Source organism: Microsporum canis, genomic scaffold (genome assembly GCF_000151145.1).
Source record: "Microsporum canis CBS 113480 supercont1.3 genomic scaffold, whole genome shotgun sequence".
In the NCBI taxonomy this organism is placed as follows: domain Eukaryota; kingdom Fungi; phylum Ascomycota; class Eurotiomycetes; order Onygenales; family Arthrodermataceae; genus Microsporum; species Microsporum canis.
Genome location: NW_003299167.1, coordinates 2,554,989 through 2,575,479, shown reverse-complemented (window position 1 = coordinate 2,575,479; position 20,491 = coordinate 2,554,989). Strand labels below are relative to the sequence as shown.

Here is a 20,491-nt window from a genome sequence, read left to right as displayed (position 1 = left end):
GGGTAGCGTAGCGGATAGCGACTGGCTCGCCGCGTAAAAGGCTGTCGTGGGCCTGTCGGACGTGAGGATCTTTGAACTGCCTCCCAGGGCCCGACGCCAGGTGTATTCATTGGAGATTTCCAGGTTCCAGAGGGACTCCGAGGAAGGGAGTTCGAGAGTGTCAAACTCATTGAAGGTGAGGGCTGGGTTGTGATTGAAGGTAAGACTGAGCATACCAAAGAAGACGAAGACGGCATAGTAGGTCCGTCGGCAGCTCTCGTCCTCGATCCACTCGGCGTGTCGGGGGGTGGAGCCTTCGCGAGCATCTATTCTGAGCTTGAGCTGGTACCTGTTGCCGGCGACCATGTTGGCGAGCAGACTCTTTATAGAACAAGTCCACTCCAGTCCCTTGGAGTCACCACTCCAGCTCTCAAAGATCATATTAAGCAAGGTACTCTGCATGGCCCAGAGGGGACATTTTCTTGAGTCAAAGTTATCCTTTTGCTGGAGGAACTGGTTGACAAGCATCTTGGAGCCGATATGGAGCATGAAGGCGTCTTCCCTTTCGAACGTGTACAGAGCACCGATCGACAATACCGCCAAGAGGAGCGGGGAGGAGACATCCTTGGGAGTGAAAGTTGCTGGGTGTAAGAACGGCAAATGGTGGTGATACATGTTGAAGTAGGTGGATAGATACCGATTCATTACTGCGGTTGATGGCATCTTGAAGGTCTCTGGGAGAATGTTCATGTTGTCACTTGACTCTAGACGGTCAACGATCGCCTGTCGCTCAGCATCGCTTGAGATCTGGGGGGTCTTGGGCTGAGTGAGGATCTGGCTGGGTCCAGGAGACCGTCTGTAGTTGACTGGGGAGACTGGTCCGGTCATGGACGGATAAGGCGAGAGTGCATTGGGAGTCGAGTTGCCAGAGACAGGCAGGGAGTGGACGAGGGAATGCATGGTGGGGGTCAAGTTATCACTTGAGGCACTTCGTTCGATGGTTGGAGCGACCAAAGTCTGGTGCTGGAGCGTGCTTGGGTAGGAAGAGACGGGTTGCGAGGCCCTCGACTCCTTGGTGGGCTTGACATCGGCCATGAAGGTGTCCCACGGCATCTGGGGCAGAGTAGCGTTACCGGACATGTACGAGACCGACGGTTCCATGAGGCTGGCGCGATCCGCAAAGGACTCTTGGGCGTGCCCGTGGTTGTGGTGCTGACTCGAGGTGACGGCGGCGGCAGCCTTGTGCTGGAAGTCGGTCATGAGCATAGCAGCAGTCTCCAGGTCCACCATTCCGTCACTGCTGGCCTCGATCTGTTCCAGGGCGGCCGGGTCGATGGTGACAGATGACTTGGGCGGACTAGCTTTGGCCGCTGTCGTGGTCGTCTGTGGAGCGGTGGCAGTATTGGCGTTTGCATTCGTGGCAGCAGCGGCGGCGGCAGCTGCAGCGGCCTTTCCACCACGTCGACGTCCCTCGGCAACTAGAGGGATCCCACCATCTTTGGCGTGGACTGTGCGGTCATGTCGAAGAAGCAGGTCTCTTCTTACAAACGTACTTCTACACTTGAGGCACTTGAACGGACGCTCCTTGGTATCTACCATCTGTCAGTGTTTTATAAACCTATAAAGAGAAAAAAAAAAGATACATACGAGATCTTTCATGTCGACTGCGATGTTCACTCCGACTAAACGCACGGTGACAGAACTGGCACTTGTACTTCCTCTCCGGCGGCATCGAGGCCTTCTTCGTCGAACTTGAAGCTGCTGGAGCCATTGTAGTGTATTATGTAGAGTATAGTATGTATTTCAAGGTGTAAAAAGGGGGAGGAGAGAGAAGGGGTGGAAGAGGGAGAGAGGGCAAAGGAGGGAGAGAGACCACGCGAGCGAGACTCTCCAGCCAAACGGGTTATCTTGCTCCTCCTATGAAAGTGACGGCGGCGGTGACGGTGGTGACGGTGAGAGGCTGTCGAGGACTGAGCATGCCTTGATTATCACGCAGCTGACGGGCAAGGGAGGGAAGAAAATGAGCGTGGGATAAGGAGGTTGTTTGTGAGTTTCCCTTTTCGGGGGGGGGCCTCCTTTGGGGATCGAGAAGAGTAGACAGCGACGAGATTTGCAAGGACCAGCCAGAGAGAGACCAACGTCGGTGTTAGGAGTGATATCGATGAGATGTTTAAGGATGATTGAAGATGTTGAAAGTCGAAGAGAAAGAAGAAGAAGAAGCTGAGGTTGAAAAAAAAAAGGCGAAAAAAAATTTGGGAAATAAAAAAAAAAAAAAAAAAAAGAGGGCAGAGAAAGGAAGAGGGAAGGGGAAGAGGCTGGCGTGGTGTTAGTGGCAGTAAGACAAGCCAGCCGAAGAGGGGAGCGAGGGGCAAGACGTGGAAGAAGCAAGCGAGGGGAGAGCTGAAGGCCTAAAGCCACGTCCCTCTCTCCCGCTAACGCCACGGCCCCCACCTCTTCCTCCCCGCGAAAAACGCGTATAAAACGGGGGGAGAATACGCGGTATCATCATACACCGTATTACCACGATACATTTATTAACATATATTACCACCCGGTAGTGAACATATAATATACATATATGCACCCAGCCACATCCTGTAAGACCGATACACCTGTCGCTCCCTTCTTTACCGTACATGACCGCCCCTCGAATACACACCCAATACATTCATAGGATAGGTGGTCACCGTCCAAGTCACTTCGTTCCAAGGTCACCGCCAAAAGTCGCCGGGTTGGCGGTCCAGAGGTACTTGCTTCCTGACCAACCCAACCCCCCCCAAGCAATAATAGCGTGGCCGATCGATCGCCTCACTCTTCTTCTCTCTCTCTTCACTCGCCTTCCTTTCTCCGGCTTCTTCTTCCCCTTTCTGTAACTCGCCGTGGGCACCCCCTCCTCCTTATGATACTGCGTCTATGGTCCTCCCCCTCCATATACTTTATATACCCTTATATCTACTTATACTGGATCTATTTACTCGTTATTCTGATAAACTCTTACTCTTATGGCTGTACGGCGGGTACGGTAACCGGTGGGGGCACTTCCCGCCTCGGGCCTCCCCTAGCCCCCCCCCTGAAAAGCTCTTCTTGGCCCTCCCCTGGCCCACCCTCACCGCCATCTACACCCACACAAGAAGACAGTTTGCGTTTATACGGAGCGGTAGGATATAAAGATAGTCCTAGGTGAAGAAGACTAGATAACGACTCACAACAAAAGAGTCAGGTATATACTCCGTTCATGCATATAAATATATATGTGTATGTATGTAGGTCGATGGCAGACTGGGAACCATGCAGGATCCGAGGCTAGCGAACCCCTGAATTTAAAGCTGACACTCGTCAGACCAACATCTTCTCACACAGCAACACCAAAAAGCATCACTTACGGAGTACTTATATACTTACACCGAAAAAACAACCCAAAGCAGAGGGGCACTTCGCCCCTCTCCTTTCAAAAGAAAACATTGTCCATCTCAACAGAAAAAGAAACCCGTCTCCGTGCATCATCTGTGACAAGTCAGATCTCCCCCTCTATATACTAGTTGGATACTTCGATATGTCCATAGTATATACTATGTAACATATGTATACTACATAGTATGTACATGTACTGTGCGATCGAACCCGCCACACTACCAGACCTACGCCGTTTCATCAAGAACTTCCTTACTAGTGCCGAACCCTTCGAGAACGCTATTCACAATTCATAACCGGACTGGACCGTACCGACGATACGGGCCGTACTTTTATTCTTACCTGCTTTTGGTGGGCTGATGATGGAGCCTAGATGTCCATCTGCCCTCACAGTCAGTGGGGGGCCCAGTAGCGGTGAACATACATAGTAGTATCGTAGGGTTGAGTATACAGTAGCACTATTATATTAATAAACAGATGTGTGTATCATAAATATACGGAGTACAGGAATATGATGGAAAGACGCAAATGAGATGGTCAGAGAAAGAGACAAATTTGCCCCTTCTGATTCTTCACAATCGATCAATTGAGTTTCTGCACAACGACCAGGAAAAACGGGTTCGGATATTAAACTTCCAACCGAAAGTCGGTCGTCTGCATCCTTTGCTTCTTCCTCGCTCTGCCTCTTCTTCTGCGTCTTCGGATGTGCAGGTTCGATGGTTGTTCCCTGTCGTAAATCACAAGAACTAATTGAATCCCTCTCAGCCCGTGGCTTGCCCTTCCCTTTCCAGCCATCCCATCTTCATCATCATCGTATATTCTTTTTTCCTTCTCTTTTCTTCTTCAGTAAATCTCTTCACTTGCTGTGGCGTGTGGCTTGCCCACCAAATACACCGATCGATGTGCACAACACGCATGCATAGGCTTTGTTTTTTTTCCCTCCCTCCTTCATTCCTTCTCTTTTTTTTATGTTTTTGTTTTTGTTTTTCTTTCCTCCTGATGTAAGTGGTGTAAAGTAAGGACAAGGCTGAGTCGTGAGCCAGTGCCATACATACCCTTCGACCCGAGACTTGGTTCATCCTGGGAGGAAAGAAAAAGCAGCCAGCAGGATGGAGTTTGTCTTCCTGTGCCTGGATATGCGCTGAGTAAGGAGATCGTCCTGTTGCCTTCGTGGTGTAAGAGAGGGGTCTTTGCCTCCCTCCTCCATTCCATCGTAGCACCCTCATCAAGCCCTTGAAACAGTTCCCAGGGAACATCGGTTGGATCATGGGAAACATGACAAGTGGCATATCCCAAAATACGCGTCATATTTTCCCATCCCTCTTTTTCAAACCACATCTGTATAGACGTTTCGGCATGGTAAATATATATATATATATATATGTATATATATATTATACATAGTTAGATATTTATGCAGGCATAGCAGTGTATATATGTATAGGGGGTGCATAACATGGCGCGGTAAAGGGCGGCAGAGGGTCGAGCACACCAACTAAGCCCGCATAGGCCTTAGTTCACTGTTAGCTGCATCGAACATCCTGGGAACGTCCAAGGGGCCTTCGAAGTCTCCATTAAAATAACGTGCTCACTTCTTGGTCTGGCCATTAAGCGAAGAGCGAGACGCTGTGAAGCGTATATTCTTTCTCCGTTTTTAGTCTTTTGTCCTCGAGTCCCATGTCCTTGAACTGATGGTCAGGTTAAATCTCTCCTCTGTGGCGAGTACTCCGTAGAGAGAGCACCTTATCATCTCTTCTCTGCCATCCTGTCTTCTCTATATCATTTATTTTATCTTCCCTCCTCACTTGTCTTTATTATCGACGTCAAAAAGGGGGCAAAGAGTCCCGCTTATATAAGCCCACCCGCCTCCCCTCCAAACGCCCAAAAGGGGAAAAACTTCTTCCTCTTTCGCTCTATCGATCGCAAGTCCCCACCTTTTTTTTTTCTCCAGCCTTTTCGGTAAAGTCCAGAACTTGACGTTCTTCCACTTCTTCCTCCCTCGACGTCTTCCGACCTCACCACCACACACCTTCGACACCACGCCCTCGATATACCAGCACGACCCCGACAGCTCTCGATATTCTCGTTTGGACCGTTGAACTTCATTGCGCACGATCCGTTTGGACGGGTACTTCCTGAACTCCGGACCCAAGGCCTGAAACATCTCCGACGAACCATTCACAGACAGCCTTGGACCGGATATCACCCCTTTCTCCCTCCCTCTCTCTGCCTTATCAGTTCATTCACAGGCCTCAGAGAGTGAACCTTATGCCTGTATATGCGGATATGGGCTAAAAAGAACGGAAGGCTCAAAGAAAAAAAAAATAGAGACAGACGGAGAGAGACACACACAAGCACACACAGACGGAGAGACAGACCAGACAGACGGAAGAATAGAGACACTCTGATCATTCTGCCTTGGCCGCTTCGACGAATCATGAACACGTACCCTTATCACATACGCCAACACCAACATTAGCCATTTTACCAACTCGAAACTATTCCTCTGCTGCTTCTAGTGGACTGCTCTTGCCTGCCTCTTTCTCTTGCTCTCCCTCCCTTCTGTGTTTCACCAGAGGGCTGAAAGGGGAGGCACGCCGTGTTCGTCACATTGAATAGGACCGCCGAGGTATTATCTGATTTTCTTGCTCGGAGGCGTCATGGCTACGAACCGTGATGGCTACGCCAGCCAGGGCAGTGCTGGTGCCGCTGCGGCTACGGCGGCTGATGATGGTCTGTACTTCCTCCTCCTTTTTCTTTCTTACCTTTACTCTACGTCTCTCTGCACTGGTTTACTACTACCTTGGAAACAAAGACATGAAGGCAACTAACAATGTATCCAGGCTATGCTTCACCGACGGAGGCTCCTCCAGCTCTCTATGTTCGAGCCTTGTACAAGTACACGTCGGACGACCATACCAGCCTTAGCTTCGAGCAAGGCGATATCATTCAGGTCTTGAACCAGCTGGAGACGGGCTGGTGGGATGGCGTTATTGGAGATGTTCGTGGCTGGTTCCCAAGCAACTATTGCGCTGTCGTTCCTGGACCAGATGCTGTCAACGATCATGCTGGTGACGCGAGTGCCGAGTCTGGCGCGGATGACGAATATGAAGATGATGTCGACGGTCTTGATAGCAACCTGCGAGATGAAGATGGCACCATCCTACCCATAGATAGCACGGGAGACGGCGAGCCAGAGGAGGCCGCCTTCTGGATCCCTCAGGCTACCGCAGACGGACGCTTGTTCTACTACAACACCTTGACCGGCTACAGCACGATGGAATTACCTCTAGAAACGCCCACTTCTGTCAACGAATCAGGTCCTCGTGACCGCACAAACATCTACGTGCCCGAACACACGCGGCCTCCTCCAGAAATGATGGCCCGTGGTATTGATCGCTATGAAGATGACTATGATGGCTCTGCTTCAGAGGCTGAAGGTGACTCCCTCTTAATGGCATCGCGGCGGCGACTATCGTTCATATCTGATGGCGTCTCTCCTGCAACATCCTTAGGTTCCATCAATCCATCGCCCATCACAAAACAGTATGACCTCAAATCAACGTATCCGCCACATTTTGGAGGAGCTGGAAATGGTAACACGGATTCCATGCCCATCATGGGTACTCCAATGTCTTCGCATTCGGCTACCGATCGATCTCTTCCCTTCGGTATTTCTACCACTATTCCTCGATATTTCCTTGATGATTCCATGGCCCCTCAGCCAACTTGGAATTCGCTTGTCAGTAACATGCGAGACGCAATCGAGGCTTATCGACAGGCTATCATTGAAGGCCGGCGTTCAGAATACGTCCGAAGGGCAGAGGATGTATCCGACCATCTACGGATGCTTCTGGCTGCCGGCTCGGACACTACCGATAACCACTCGGGAAATCCATCAATTATCTCCACCAACAAGGCGCTCTACCCTCATTTCCGAGATATGATGTCGAAATTTTCTAAACTCGTCCTCTCTTCACATATTGCCGCGGCAGACTGGCCGGGACCAGACTCCGCGACCAAATGTCTCCATGAAGCTGAGGGCGTACTACAAGGTGTTTACGGTTACGTTGAAGTTGCCAAGCAGCAACGAGGAGACGATATCCGTCGCCTAACGCCTGGATTTGTTGCTGGCAGCACGTCTGGCGGTAACTGGCAGAATAACAACCTTGCAAGAAGGGACCCAACCTCCTTCTTGGAGCACGAGTCTGAATCACACCGCAGCCCGTCTATCTCGCTTGACTCGAAGCTTCTAGAGCGAATCGAAGAGCTTCGCAAGATGCTAGCTGTCAGCGCTCGCCGGCTAGAAGAGCAACTTTCTTCTTTCAAGGGTAAAATAGTCACGCCAAAAAGCCATGCCGAGATTGGAGACGCGATATGTGAAGCTGGCGTGCCGATAGTTGAAAATTTTCGCCCGTGGGTGGCGTTGATTGAGTCCATCGACCTGTCACACTTTGGCTCAGACCTTCAGAATCCGCAATTGGCTGACTTCAGCGTCCAGAAACAGCGCGTATACGATGGAATCTCGGACCTAGTGATGAGCTGTCAGCACATCTCTGCACCCCTGGGTGACGAATGGGCAGAAATCAGAGGCGATTCGCTCGAAACTCGTCTGAACAATACCCGCCTTATGTCAAGGCAGCTTACAAATTGTATGCAGCAGATCGGGTTCTCGTTGACCCTACTATTGGAGCAAGCTCCACAGGGAAGTCAATTGTGCTCAATATCAAACGGAGACGGATACAAACCTCACAAGGTACGCAAGAGTCCACCATCCTCTATTGGAATACCATCCAGCTATGGCGTTGGTGATGATTTGGATAAGCCACCGCGATCCTTGGATAAAGCGCAACGATTTTTTGGCCAACCAGTGCCAAGAGAGCCTGCCTCTGCTCGGGAGCCCGAAGAAACACCTTGGTTCTTGAAACTTGACCATGAGGCGGAAGTGTTTTATGATGTCAAAGGTGATACCCAGCAGCTCAAGTGCGGTACGCTAGCCGGGCTGGTCGAACAACTTACCCGCCATGATAAGCTTGATCCATCATTCAAGGATACTTTCCTTCTCACCTATAGGTCGTTCACGACTGCTTCGGAGCTATTTGAGATGGTAGTACACCGTTTTACGCTACAGCCTCCATACGGCCTGACCAAGGCGGAGTTACAGATTTGGACTGAGCAGAAACAAATCCCCATTCGGATCCGTGTTGTGAACATCCTTAAGAGTTGGTTTGAGAATTTCTGGATGGAGCCCAATGACGAGGCAAACACACGCTTGCTTGGTCGTATACACTCTTTCGTCACTGAAGCGGTGGCATCGACTAAGACTCCTGGTGCCCAACAGTTAGTCAGCTTGATAGAGCAACGCCTACGTGGGGAGGAGACTACAGCGAAACGTCTTGTGCCTACCATCAGCTCTAATGCACCGACGCCGATTACACCAAAGAATATGAAGAAAATCAAGTTCCTAGACATTGACCCTACGGAATTTGCACGGCAGCTGACGATCATTGAATCTCGTCTGTATGCTAAGATCAAGCCGACGGAATGTCTGAACAAGACATGGCAGAAAAAAGCATTACCCGGCGAGGCCGAGCCAGCGCCTAACGTCAAGGCGCTAATTCTACATTCTAACCAGCTCACTAACTGGGTGGCAGAGATGATCTTAACCCAGTCAGATGTCAGGAGACGAGTTGTTGTTATTAAACACTTTGTCTCTGTTGCTGATGTAAGTGGAGGTTATCATAATTTTTTTAAGTGTTTTAACATCTTACTGACATGTTTAATAGAAATGCCGACAACTAAACAACTACTCTACCTTGACATCCATCATCTCTGCACTTGGAACAGCGCCAATCCATCGACTGGCCCGTACCTGGGCGCAAGTCAGCCAGAAGACGGCCGGAACTCTCGAGATGATCCGTAAAGTCATGGCTAGCACTAAGAATTTTGGCGAGTACCGCGAGACTCTCCATCTGGCGAATCCTCCGTGCATTCCTTTCTTCGGTAATGATTTCCCCTTTTCTCTCGTTTAGTTGTAGGTGTTGAAGCATGACTAATAGCCTGTAGGCGTCTACCTAACGGATCTCACCTTTATCGAGGATGGTATACCATCCCTTACACAGTCTGACCTGATCAACTTCAACAAGCGGACCAAGACCGCGGAAGTCATCCGTGACATCCAACAGTACCAGAATGCGCCTTACCAGTTAATACCTGTGCCTGAGCTGCAGGAGTATGTGCTCAACAACATGCAGGCGGCTGGCGATGTGCACGACATGTACGAGCGCAGCCTTGAAATTGAGCCCCGAGAAAGGGAAGATGAGAAAATTGCAAGGTATGGTAAACACTACTACGATCCATCGGTCGTTGCACTCTCCCTAACGGTTGGCATACATTGATCTTGCCCCGTCCCTCCTCTCTAAGCCCTCCCCCCATTTCTTTTCTTTTTCTCCCTTTTTACTTCCCCGTTTGCGTCACCCCCCCTTCTTGTTTCCCGTTTTTCCCTGCGATGTTCTTTGTACAGATGTTCTTTTTTTGGTTATCGCGATGCGCCATCTGAGATGGCGCACGTGCCGCAATGCTGGTCTTTGGGAAATTCTCAAGGCTTTATAAGCATTTGTGGCACAGTCGAAGCAGCAAAACCCTAGCAAAAAGGGGGGGGGGAAGAAAAGAAAAAGCAAAACGCGACAAGCGACAAGCACCGACACCCTCGAAGCAAGTTAAAAAAAGAAGAAAAAGAAAAGAAAGTCGCAAAAATTCAGCCTAGCTGATCGCTATTACATCGACATGGCCCAGGATCATCTCACCCTTCGACGACGTGCTGCTCATACCTGCTGCTGATACTAATGCTTTCACCCTCCTTCATCCTGATAAGTTCTATTCGTCCGTGATTGTGGATTAACTTCTGATGGGATCTATGGCTTTATTTTCAAGCGTTTTATGATTGACTTGAGAGAATTAACCAATCAGCTAATGATTCCCGTCTTTCTCAATGTAGACTGCTTACTGAGTCAGGGTTCTTGTAGCCTGAATGACCAAGCAAAGAAAAGAAAAATCTCTCGGGTCTCGGGGAGCTGAGACGATGGGCCGCTGGTCCAACCACCGCTCATCTCAGCTCTAAGCTCCCCCCTCCCTTCCGCTCTGGACCATCCTCCCTTGCCAGCTCTTACGACGCCCCGCAGCTTCGGGAGGAGCCATTTTGTCGACCGCTTGCGATGCTTATGCGCTGCTGCGCGAATGCGGGTATCTCGGTACCTATGGCATGCATGAACCTGCAGGCCATTACCAAGATAAACCCCGTTCCACTCGCTTCGTCTCGCCTAGCTATGTTCCATCGCTGCATCTCAATCGCCGACTATTCCGTCATTGCCTACCAACATGGCATGTGGCCTTTGATGGTAACGTGAGTACGGAAATTTTTACCCACCGGCGGAAAATTTTCACCCGCTAGTCCCACCTCCGCTTTTCCGCCCAGGGCTTATTTGAGTATATCTCACTTATCTTCCCCCCCCCCCAAAATTGAGAATGCGAGCCTCAACGGCTGAGAGTATGGGATCTTCAGTCCCATCGATCACGACCTGGCCCGTTTTCCCCCTCCCTCTGCGGTTCCCACGTGGCGGGGGGGACCGGACTGAAAGCTGTCCTATCGTCATCTCTAGACTAAACGAAGTATATGTCCGATTACGACAGTCTTCTATCTCCTTTTTTAACCTCCCCCCTTCTAGCGAATACATGCATGCCATACTCTAGCCGGCACCAATAGAACGGTATCGATCCACCTGTACCATTCCCATTCCCATCGAGATGACTGATGAAAACCAAGTCATGAACGCTTAGACGAAGTCCCTCGTTCAATTTTTTTTTCGACCCTGTCTTCTATCGAATACGAACTAACCACCTTAGCCCCACAGGAAGAAGCGATTATCTTCAACAGTGCTTTTATACTTCTAATCCGTTCAACAGTCTATCCAACGACCTGTACCTGCTTATATTTCTTTTTGCTTCTTCTTTTTATCATTTACCTTTTTCATCCAGAAGACAGCTTTTCTCCTGCAGGGACGTCTATGCATCTTGTCCTTTCATTTCAACTCTATTTTTGGCGCCAAATATAGAATCTGACTGGCTATACATGCTTTAATCACTGGGATTGCGTTTCATGTTTGATATTTTCACACATTTCCGTGGAATGAAATTATATGTATTCATATATATATATATATATATATTATATATACGTTATCACCGGCCACGCCCCCCCTTACCCCCCCGGCTATTCATTCAGCTCCCCCACTACATACATACACTATTTCTGAGCGGAGAAAGAGAATATTGATACATCACCTTCCATTAGTAGCCTGTTCCTAGAAGCAATAAATCATCAGACCAAAGAGCAGCGATTGAGCAGGGTGTGAGCAGAATTGCATTCATAAGAGCAGAATATATAGCAATCCCGGAACAAGGATACGCATAACCCGTCTCCCCCCCCCTACTAGAGTATGTACTATGTATATGCAAGCCAGCGTAGAGCTAACGTAACTTCCGAAAAGAAGAAAGAAAAGAAAAAAGCCGGCCAAGACAGGCAGACACACGTGTATTTCGAACTGGCCGCTACCAAACAAGGATGTTGCCTCGGATCGCGCGGCTCCTTGTTGCCTACGGGATATATGTAGGCAGATTAAGGGGCTGGGGGGGGGGCCCTGGGAAGGCGAGAGAAGGAGAGAGGGACGGCATATACATAGTAAGCGAAGGTATAGAAGGTGTAAGTTAGCGCAGGTTATAACTTGCCCACCATATAACCCGGTTACAACTGCCTGCCGTACGCCTGCGCCCCCCCATATAACCGGGTTATATGGCCGCTTGGCGAGCAGCAAGTTATGCCTCAGGTTAATTTTAGTACAAGTAAGCTCATCCAATCAATCAACGTACATGTAATCATTATATAAGGCCTGGCCTGCTTAGTTTCATCGAGCTCTTCTTGTACATGCTCCCTGCCCATCCATCATTGCACTGCAAGATGCAGGCTGAGGGCGTACATTGAAGCTCGACTACTCGTCCCAGGCACCACGGAGAGGTGCAGGCCATGCCCAGGGTGCCGTACACAGGGCCCGTACGGCTGGGATGGGTGCAGTAGGGCAAAAGCCCCAAATCCAAATGGAACGCAGTCACTCAGTCCAAAGATATCAATGAAATCATGTCCTTACCCATTTAAAGAAGCACAATGGCCCTGCTGGCCGAAGACCCATTTCCTCCTCCAGTTATCCTGGCCCTTGGCCGTCGTACCGGCCCATCGCCCGTTAGGTCAATGACCTGGCGGTCATCCCCAGAGTCATCGTCCAGGACTATGACCTCCGTACGTGCCTGCTGTATCTCGTCCCGTACGGAGCAGTGGGAGGCACGATCGCGCCACTTGCAGTTACCACATGCTCCGCCGAAGTGGCCGGGGAGCCGGACGCACTCTGTGAAAGGCCTGAGACCTGTACGTCCCCGACAGTCGGTACAGGCATGCACCTCAGGCCTCCCTCTGGATTGGACCAGCAGGCCGTTAATGTACGAGGCCCGATGCGATAGTATTTGCCGTGCATCTATGCTGTACGGCACATAGCGCACATGGAGTCCCGGGAGGGACAATACCGCACGGCCCAAGTCATTGTGGACGTACGGGGCAAGCTCCTGGCCACCGACCCTGAGGATACCAGGCGTGTCCGTCATCCGGGCGATCTGGCGGTCGTACAGCACAAGGGCCCTATATCCATGTCAGTATACCCGTGCCGTGCATTGTACAGTATTAGATAGGGATAGGGGCGGAGTAGGGTGGGGGAGGGTGCTAGATATATAACTTACATCCCGTCCCCAGCAGTGTTGTTGTTAAAAGGCCTATTATCCCATCTTTTATTAGTATATCCTTACTAATATATACTATATTATGGACGGATAGATAGGATATTATAGATAATAGGCCGTACTTACATCTCAAAAGAGGAAAAAAAAGAGGAGAGAAAGAGTATAGGGGTACTAATTGATTGGAATCTATCCTATACCCACCTAGTTAGTATACTATGGCCTATGGCTGTACAAATAGTATTTATTCCCCCCTTTCCCTCTCTATATCTATGCCTGCTGCATCGTACAGAGGGCAGAGGGCAGATAAGGGGGAGGGGGGAGAGGGGAGGGGGGAGGGGGAGGGCATAACATACCTGATATTCTATTCTGTACACATATTCCCAGGCCGGATATCAGTACAAGGACTCCCAGACGTGGCCTAGATGGCAGGATAGGCTGCAGCTCGGCTCTGGACGATGAAACGAGTACAGAGAGGATAGAATAGTGTCCAAAAGGGATGACTTACCGGACGTGTACGTGGAATAGGCTAAGGAGGAGAAGGAAGAGAAGGAGAAAAGAGGGAGGAGGTGAGGCCAAAGCTGATATCAACGTGTAGCGAGAGCGTGTACAGCCTAACCCGATTAGGAAGCCTTTCTTCTAGTAACAACGTACAAGCAACACCTTAATATATAGAGTATAAGTATAAGAAAAGAGTATTTTTTTATTACTACGTATATCTATCAAGGCCAGAGGCCAATCCTATTTAAAAATATATATCGGTAAGGAACAGAGTAGCGTACACCAATCCATATTCTATATTCTATATTAGATATCCTATACTGACTCCCTTAGGCTAGCTTCCTTATCTCCTTGAGGTGCTTGACCAAGGCATTTAATGAGAAGCCATGCTTTACCCGTACTGTCTCCAGCTCCTCAATAACAACGGACAGGCTCTTCTTCTGTACGCGCTGCCTCCGTACGATCTCATCAACCACTACCTTCCTGCGGGAGAACATCATGCTCTCCCCAGGACGGTGGCGGCGCCATCTAGGCCCATATGCCTCCTCCATGCTCCGTACCGACGGCCGGCCACCAAGGCCCTCAGCCCACTCTCGCCAGAGATCCATAACGGTCCCAATCGTACGGGATTGAGAGAAGCCCATAGAAAGGGGCGGGGGGCCAGTATGGGGAGCGGCTGCTACAGCAGAGGAAGAGGGGGGGTGAGGGGAGCAGGAAGGGGACAAGGAAGGATGGGGAATGGCTCCATGCATACACCTAGGAGTGGCATATGGAGTGGAGGCGGCAGTGGCGGTGGCAGTGGCCGCAGCGGACAGAGGCGAGCCTGGAGCATTGGCTCGTACGGTGAAAGACACTGTACCGTCCACTATATCCTTGATATTCCTATCAATTGTCTGTAGGAATCCAACATTCCGCTCCTCTGATACCTTAAGAGTCTGCACAATGGACTGCTCAATGGTCTGCAGCCGCGTGGCAATGGCAGGAACCGTACGGCGAAGCTGGACATCCTGCGGCTCCTCCACATCTATCAGGGAGTCTCGTACAAGCTGGGAGAAGCAGAGGTAGTCATCCCGTGCAAAGAGGGAGTGGCTCCATATTGGATGGCCGGGGAACTCCTGCATAAATAGAACAGAGTCCTGCAGAATGACTGTACGAAGATAGTCAAGCAGATAGAGGAACCCCTGCGAGGCAAGATCCCCGTGGTCCACCTTCCCACTATCGAACCTCACTGACTCTGGAGGCAGCTGTACGTCCTCAGAGCCAGAGCCGGTGTACGAGGCCTGCCAGAGCAGCCACTCATCGACCCAAGGCCAGAGTGCCTGCTTGAGGGATGCAGGCGGCTCAATCTTTGTACGCGGCAGATAGTACGCCCCTGTTTCTACCGGCTGGAAGCCTGCCATTGCACGTACGAACTTCCTGGGAATATTAGTAAGATAGGAAGTTGTAAGAGAGTCAGAATTCCACCGTCCAGCCCTTCGAATCTGGCCCTCATTTACTCCTGCCAACTCAGCAAACTTGGCCCCCTGGGACCGTCCAGCATGGGTCTTCTTCTTTATCCCAAGGCCGATCCCCTTGTACACACGGTTTGACCACTGCAGCTGGGTCTCGTACGCAATTGGCTTGACATTACTCTGGCCCTTGATGACAAGAAGGTCGTACCAGAGCTCCCGGCGCTGGAAGTTGGGTGGTGTCTCCCCCATAATATTCCAGCGCATAAAGAAGTAGAAGCCAATACTGGCCATCGTACAGAGAAGGGGGTTCTTATGCCGTACAGCAGTGCCGTACTCGCGGCGGCCATCCTGGTTCGTCTTGCCATTATCTATAAGTACAACCATGGCATGGCAGGGAGTTGGGCCCTCATTATCCAGAGTCAGGGTAAAGAGGTCGGCCATTTGAACCTTACGCCGTACCTCACCACGGAGGAGAAGGGTATGAGCAAGGAGAAGGTCGGCCGCCGTACGGAGGAACGGCTCCAGCTGGCCAGAAACGTTGTACCCAGAGGACCAGCAGAATCGGATGAGCCGTACGAATTCAGCAGAGGTATATCCATCCTGAAGGGAGTTGAGGCCACGGTCCTCGTACTGCTCCCTCTTCCTCTTTGACTCCTGCTGTCTGCGTGTACGAATCAGGCCCTTTACCAGTGCACCCCTGGGGGATGCATGGGTATTTGTCCTCATGCTGACCTGTACGCCCCAGAGGTCCACCAGAGCGGCAATGTACGCCTTGATCGATGCCTCTGATAGCGTCTGTTTAACGGACTCCCCCTCTATATTCGTACGGCTCTTCTTATATCGAGATGGCCTGATTTCTCTGTACATAACCTCCTCCTGCAAGAACATATTTAGTTTCGGCTCGGACACAATCTCTCCGTCCGCAAATCCAACCCTTTGGCACCATGCCTATTGGGATTGGAATCGATCGATATACCGTACAGTCAGCCTGTAGACATGCGGCAGTGGGACATAAGGATATATATATATCAGCCTGATAGGGAGCCAGGCCGGGGGGATAAGAGACGGGAGATAGTAGTAAGAAAGGGAAGTATATACTCTCCACTCCTCCTGCCGGGCACTGTACGCGATCTGCGTATTCTTAGGCCGGTTCTTTTGGGTATATAGGAGCGTACGCTCCTGGTTCTCGAACAGGGCAACGTTGATATTGGACTGCCGGTCCAGGGCACTCATGCTGCCGTCTGCACGGTCCATTCTGGACGAGGAAAGGGGGTAATATAAAGGTCGGAAATAGGGTATGCGGTATATAGTAAGGTAAATACCTATCTGTTCACTTATTTGGCCGCATTAGCCCATTGTATGTACGAAATATACAGGGGTACAGGGGGGGGGAGTAGAGAGAGTAGAGCAGAGTAGAGCAGAGCTGGGCTAAGAGGCCTGAGTGGCGGTAATACGCAATAAAGCTATAACTGCTTACATAATCGGTTACACTGCGGCTTGGCATAACGTACGTAGTAACCCGGGTTATAACACCACCCGGACCCCCCCCCATATAACCACTAGATAACCTCGAAGCCTGATTCAGCCGAGAACATGCAGCATACTTGTCTGTCTCCTGCCTGAGGTCTCTTCTAGGCCTCTTTCTTTTATGGCGGAGAGCGCGGTGGTGATAAGAGTCTTTTAGCTGTTGAACTAGTTGGTCGCTAGCAGTAGCTCGTCACCAATCAGTAAGATAAAGAGGTGGGAGATCGGACAAAGGGGAAGTAGATAAAACGGGGCTTCATATGAAGATCGAGGGCTTGATATATATATATAAGGACCTCTCGTTATCGCGATTTGCCCAATCCCAATCCCATCCATGGATTAGTATCGAGCCTTTCATGTGCGAATGAAGCGACCTCGGGAATCTTCTTTTGACAGGTAGTTGGAGATTAGTCAGCACCAAGTAGAAAACACCTCGATGGACATAAAAACATCTCAACAACTAATATTATAACAAGTATGAATAACAGGAAAACATATTACAGTCGTAAAGCAGTATATACACATGTCTAACAGTTCTCAGCTGTGATAACGTCAGACTTGACACCGTCGTTTGGTCCTCCTACTGACTGGACCACAAACTTGCTGCCAGCCATCTGCAGCTCCATCCTCGTCTCAAACCCGTTTTTTTGCACGGTGGCTATCTCTTGCTCTCCAGAGTCAGAGCTGGAATAGACCTTCCATGCCTCGACGTTTGTGGCTCCGTTCCAGCTTACATATAGCACCACCGCTCCGTTGGGGTCGGCGCCACACACCTTGACGCTTGGCTTGGTCTTCGGGGTCCCAACCCAGGCACTGCGGTAGGCTCGGTAAGAAGTGACTGTGTTGTCGAGGCCAAAGCGGGCGTCCATGACGATTGCGCCGTTGGCGTCGTACTCTTCGATCACAGGGATGGCTCCCTGGCCCATCAGGATGTGGTCGTTGCCAAGGATTTGGTAGCTCCCCTGGGCCCGAGAGACGACAGGGCGCTCCGAGTTCCATACCATGCGGTTCAAGCTGACTTTCTTGGTGCTGAGATCAAGGTCGAGAACGAGGCCGGTTGTCGGTTTGGTTTCGTTGGCAGGCGTGAAGTCTGCGTTTTCATTGTTGTGGGTGCTCAGGGTGATCTTGTCGACGGTGTGGCTGACGAAACGGACTTCGTGCTGGTAGCAGAAGTTGGTTCCAGGGCCTAGCTCAAAGTCGCCGCCGTCTATGCCCTGTGTTTAAACAGATTAGCAGATGGAGTAGGGGCGGGGCTATGGGAGAGAAAGAGAACTTACGTTGAGCCGCCAGATGATCTTGCCTTCCTTGGAGATGAGGAAGATGTTGCATGAGTATCGGGAGGAGACGACATAAGAGTCACCAGACTTGTGGACGGAGTTGATGTGGATGTAATTCCATGGGTCCTTTGAAGAAGTTCCGGCACCCTCGAGTGGCTTGCGAGAGAAGGTGACTGGGATCTCATCGAGATGTTCAGCAGCACTCCAGCGGAAGAGAACTTCGTTGGTCTTGATATCGATCTCGTAAAAGCCTCCATCGACGACCCAGCCCTTCTCAGGTCCGCCAACGGGACGAAGGTCTGCCTCGGTGACATTGACAACTGTCACGACAATGGTTCCTTGCTCGGTGATCTGACCCTCGTGGTTGTCCATGTAGGATGGGAATGTCTTGGGCTCATAGATTGTCTTGTAGTAGTCATCACCGTCGCCGGGGAGGGTAACCTCATGGATCTTCTCATACGAGCTGTCAAAGATGCTCATAGCTCCTAGCCCGAAACCAGTATCGTTGACATAGCCAAACCAGCTGACAATTACAGGCTTCCCGTCAAGCAGCTGCGGCTTGAAGCCATAGGTACTTGCATCGTCCGGGCCTTTCCAGACAACCTGGCCATTATCCTCAAAGATAGCGGGGTGTCCAATCTTCCGCCGCGTATCTCTGGGACTGAAGAAGATGAGTCCAGGTTCCGTTTGGCCTTTCTTTGTGACGTTAAAGAAGGGTGTCTGGATATCTGTGCTCTGGAACGTCTGCAGCGGCCAGAGGCTCGGTTCAGGAGCCGACTGTGCTGATACTGCGCCGAGGTAGGTAGTCAGGAGAGTAGCTAGGCAGGAGATGCCAAGGGGGTTGAAGCGCTGCATCTTGGGCAGCCTCGAGGTTTCCAGCAGCAATGGATTCAATTCGGATTTTCTTTCTCTCCCGCTCTCTTCCAGATTTACGAGTATTATATCTAGTGGGCAACAAGGGCATATACATGTTTATATGCATGGCGATATTCAAGCCTTCTCACTCATACTCGCAGAAGCCGGGTTAGAGTGTCGATCAGTTTGGAATCCATCATTTGCCGTTCCCTGACCCCGGCCAAGAGCTCCAAATGAGTCGATCTCAGTTTTTTCTTGCCCCATATCAAACCCCGGGTTAGCAGGGGACTGTGGCAGATGATGGCGATCTCATTATTTAGTGTATGGTGATAAACTTGCGTGTCCATACTACCATGGTGCGAAGTGTACCGTATACTTTTTAGAGCACCTGGGATACATAAGGGTTAGCTGGTTATACTATGTAAGTTTATGTTTAGAGTCATCTAGAAAGAAGTTGTGCTTCGATAGTGCATTGACAGTTTTGCCTGAGATGCGCCATGGAGTCCGGCCGCAAACGGCTTGTCTTGTCTAATTAATGGGGGAATAGGCTCCAGAATGATCAAACGAGTGATTGTCCAGCTTGCCGTGTTTATCAGCTTGTCATTAATATTGGCTTGACGTATAGCTAATGCCCATCATCTATATCAATTGCAGGATCTATATATTGATGACAAGGGTCCCAGGCCCTGCACAGCCAAGCTTCCCGCCGTTAACCTTAGCATTGTTTTGCATGAAACTTGGCCTGACAGGGCTTATGCGTAGCGTTTCCACATTGACTTGTTTCCGAGCCATCCTCGAATCGCCGACTCATATGTACAAGTTCACATAGGGTACTCCGTACATAGAAGCCAGGGGCTTCCCACGGCCATCTGCTTGCCACTAAAGTAATCATTCCTTTCCTTCTTGAAGCGTTGTGACCTGAACTCTAGCGATATTCTCCGGTATCTCTAAGGGGTACCGTGGTAGAAAAGGCCAGCATCATATCATATCGTATTGGCCCCTGGCCCTGCAAGCCGAAGGCTCAAATTTATTGAATCACCAACCCGCTACTAACTGGTTGCCATTTGATATTAACTACTCTGTACGGAGTACTTCGTACCCAAGGTATATAATAATTAACTGGTTATAGCTATGGAGTGAATACAACTTGAAGATCTCCTATTCCAGCAATCCTCTGAATACTTAGCCAAGGTGAAGTGGCTACATACGTACATTCCAACAGCTTCATTATTCAGCAAACATATATTCATTCGACCATAAGCCTTGTGGTGAATATACTACGCCTTCACTTCATCGACATTATACCTATTTATTGAAAATATATCTCCTAGAAACTTCAATCTTGTTTCAAACCAGAGATATTTGGTTCGCCCGCTGCACCCTAGTCCATATCCCTCTAATAACTTCATTGTCCGAAGCAAGGCGAAAGAAAAGCCCAAGCCATCTATCCAACGTACAGTGGATACATAGAGAGCCTAGATAGGCAAGCAAGGCCTTCATGGGTGGAACAGGTACTTTTTAAATTCCCCAAATTCCTCTTGAAAAGGTCTAAATACCCGTTGAGTAGATAAACAAGCAAGCATCCCAGATACAGAGCTATGAAATAGTGGCAAGAGACTACCCTTCTAGGGTGTGCGAGCTTGTTCAACCCGGATT

General features: G+C 50.1%; 4 protein-coding genes across 4 annotated transcripts in view; 1 reads left to right on the top strand and 3 right to left on the bottom strand.

Moving 5' to 3' along the window:
• MCYG_03825 (conserved hypothetical protein) overlaps positions 1-1,750 on the bottom strand; it is a gene marked incomplete at both ends in the record, with an annotated part of 2,649 nt that extends 899 nt beyond the window's left edge. Inside the window, 2 exons of the mRNA XM_002848273.1 lie at positions 23-1,571; positions 1,627-1,750. Coding sequence (XP_002848319.1) covers positions 23-1,571; positions 1,627-1,750 — 1,673 coding nt within the window. The remainder of the gene's footprint in view (positions 1-22; positions 1,572-1,626) is intronic.
• Positions 1,751-3,608: 1,858 nt separating this feature from the next.
• Positions 3,609-4,728, bottom strand: MCYG_03824 (uncharacterized protein; the record flags this gene model as incomplete). Its single annotated transcript, XM_002848272.1, has 5 exons — positions 3,609-3,617; positions 3,733-3,759; positions 3,815-3,848; positions 4,031-4,223; positions 4,446-4,728. The coding sequence occupies 5 exons, from the start codon at positions 4,726-4,728 to the stop codon at positions 3,609-3,611; spliced, it is 546 nt and encodes a 181-aa protein (XP_002848318.1).
• A 1,322-nt stretch (positions 4,729-6,050) lies between these two features.
• MCYG_03823 (cell division control protein 25) lies at positions 6,051-10,796 on the top strand (the record flags this gene model as incomplete). The annotated part of the gene is made up of 5 exons (XM_002848271.1): positions 6,051-6,123; positions 6,234-9,115; positions 9,177-9,393; positions 9,457-9,724; positions 10,430-10,796. 5 exons carry the CDS (start codon positions 6,051-6,053, stop codon positions 10,794-10,796), a joined length of 3,807 nt encoding a protein of 1,268 aa, XP_002848317.1.
• A 6,434-nt stretch (positions 10,797-17,230) lies between these two features.
• Positions 17,231-18,835, bottom strand: MCYG_03822 (conserved hypothetical protein; the record flags this gene model as incomplete). The annotated part of the gene is made up of 2 exons (XM_002848270.1): positions 17,231-17,917; positions 17,981-18,835. 2 exons carry the CDS (start codon positions 18,833-18,835, stop codon positions 17,231-17,233), a joined length of 1,542 nt encoding a protein of 513 aa, XP_002848316.1.
• Positions 18,836-20,491: the final 1,656 nt, after the last annotated feature.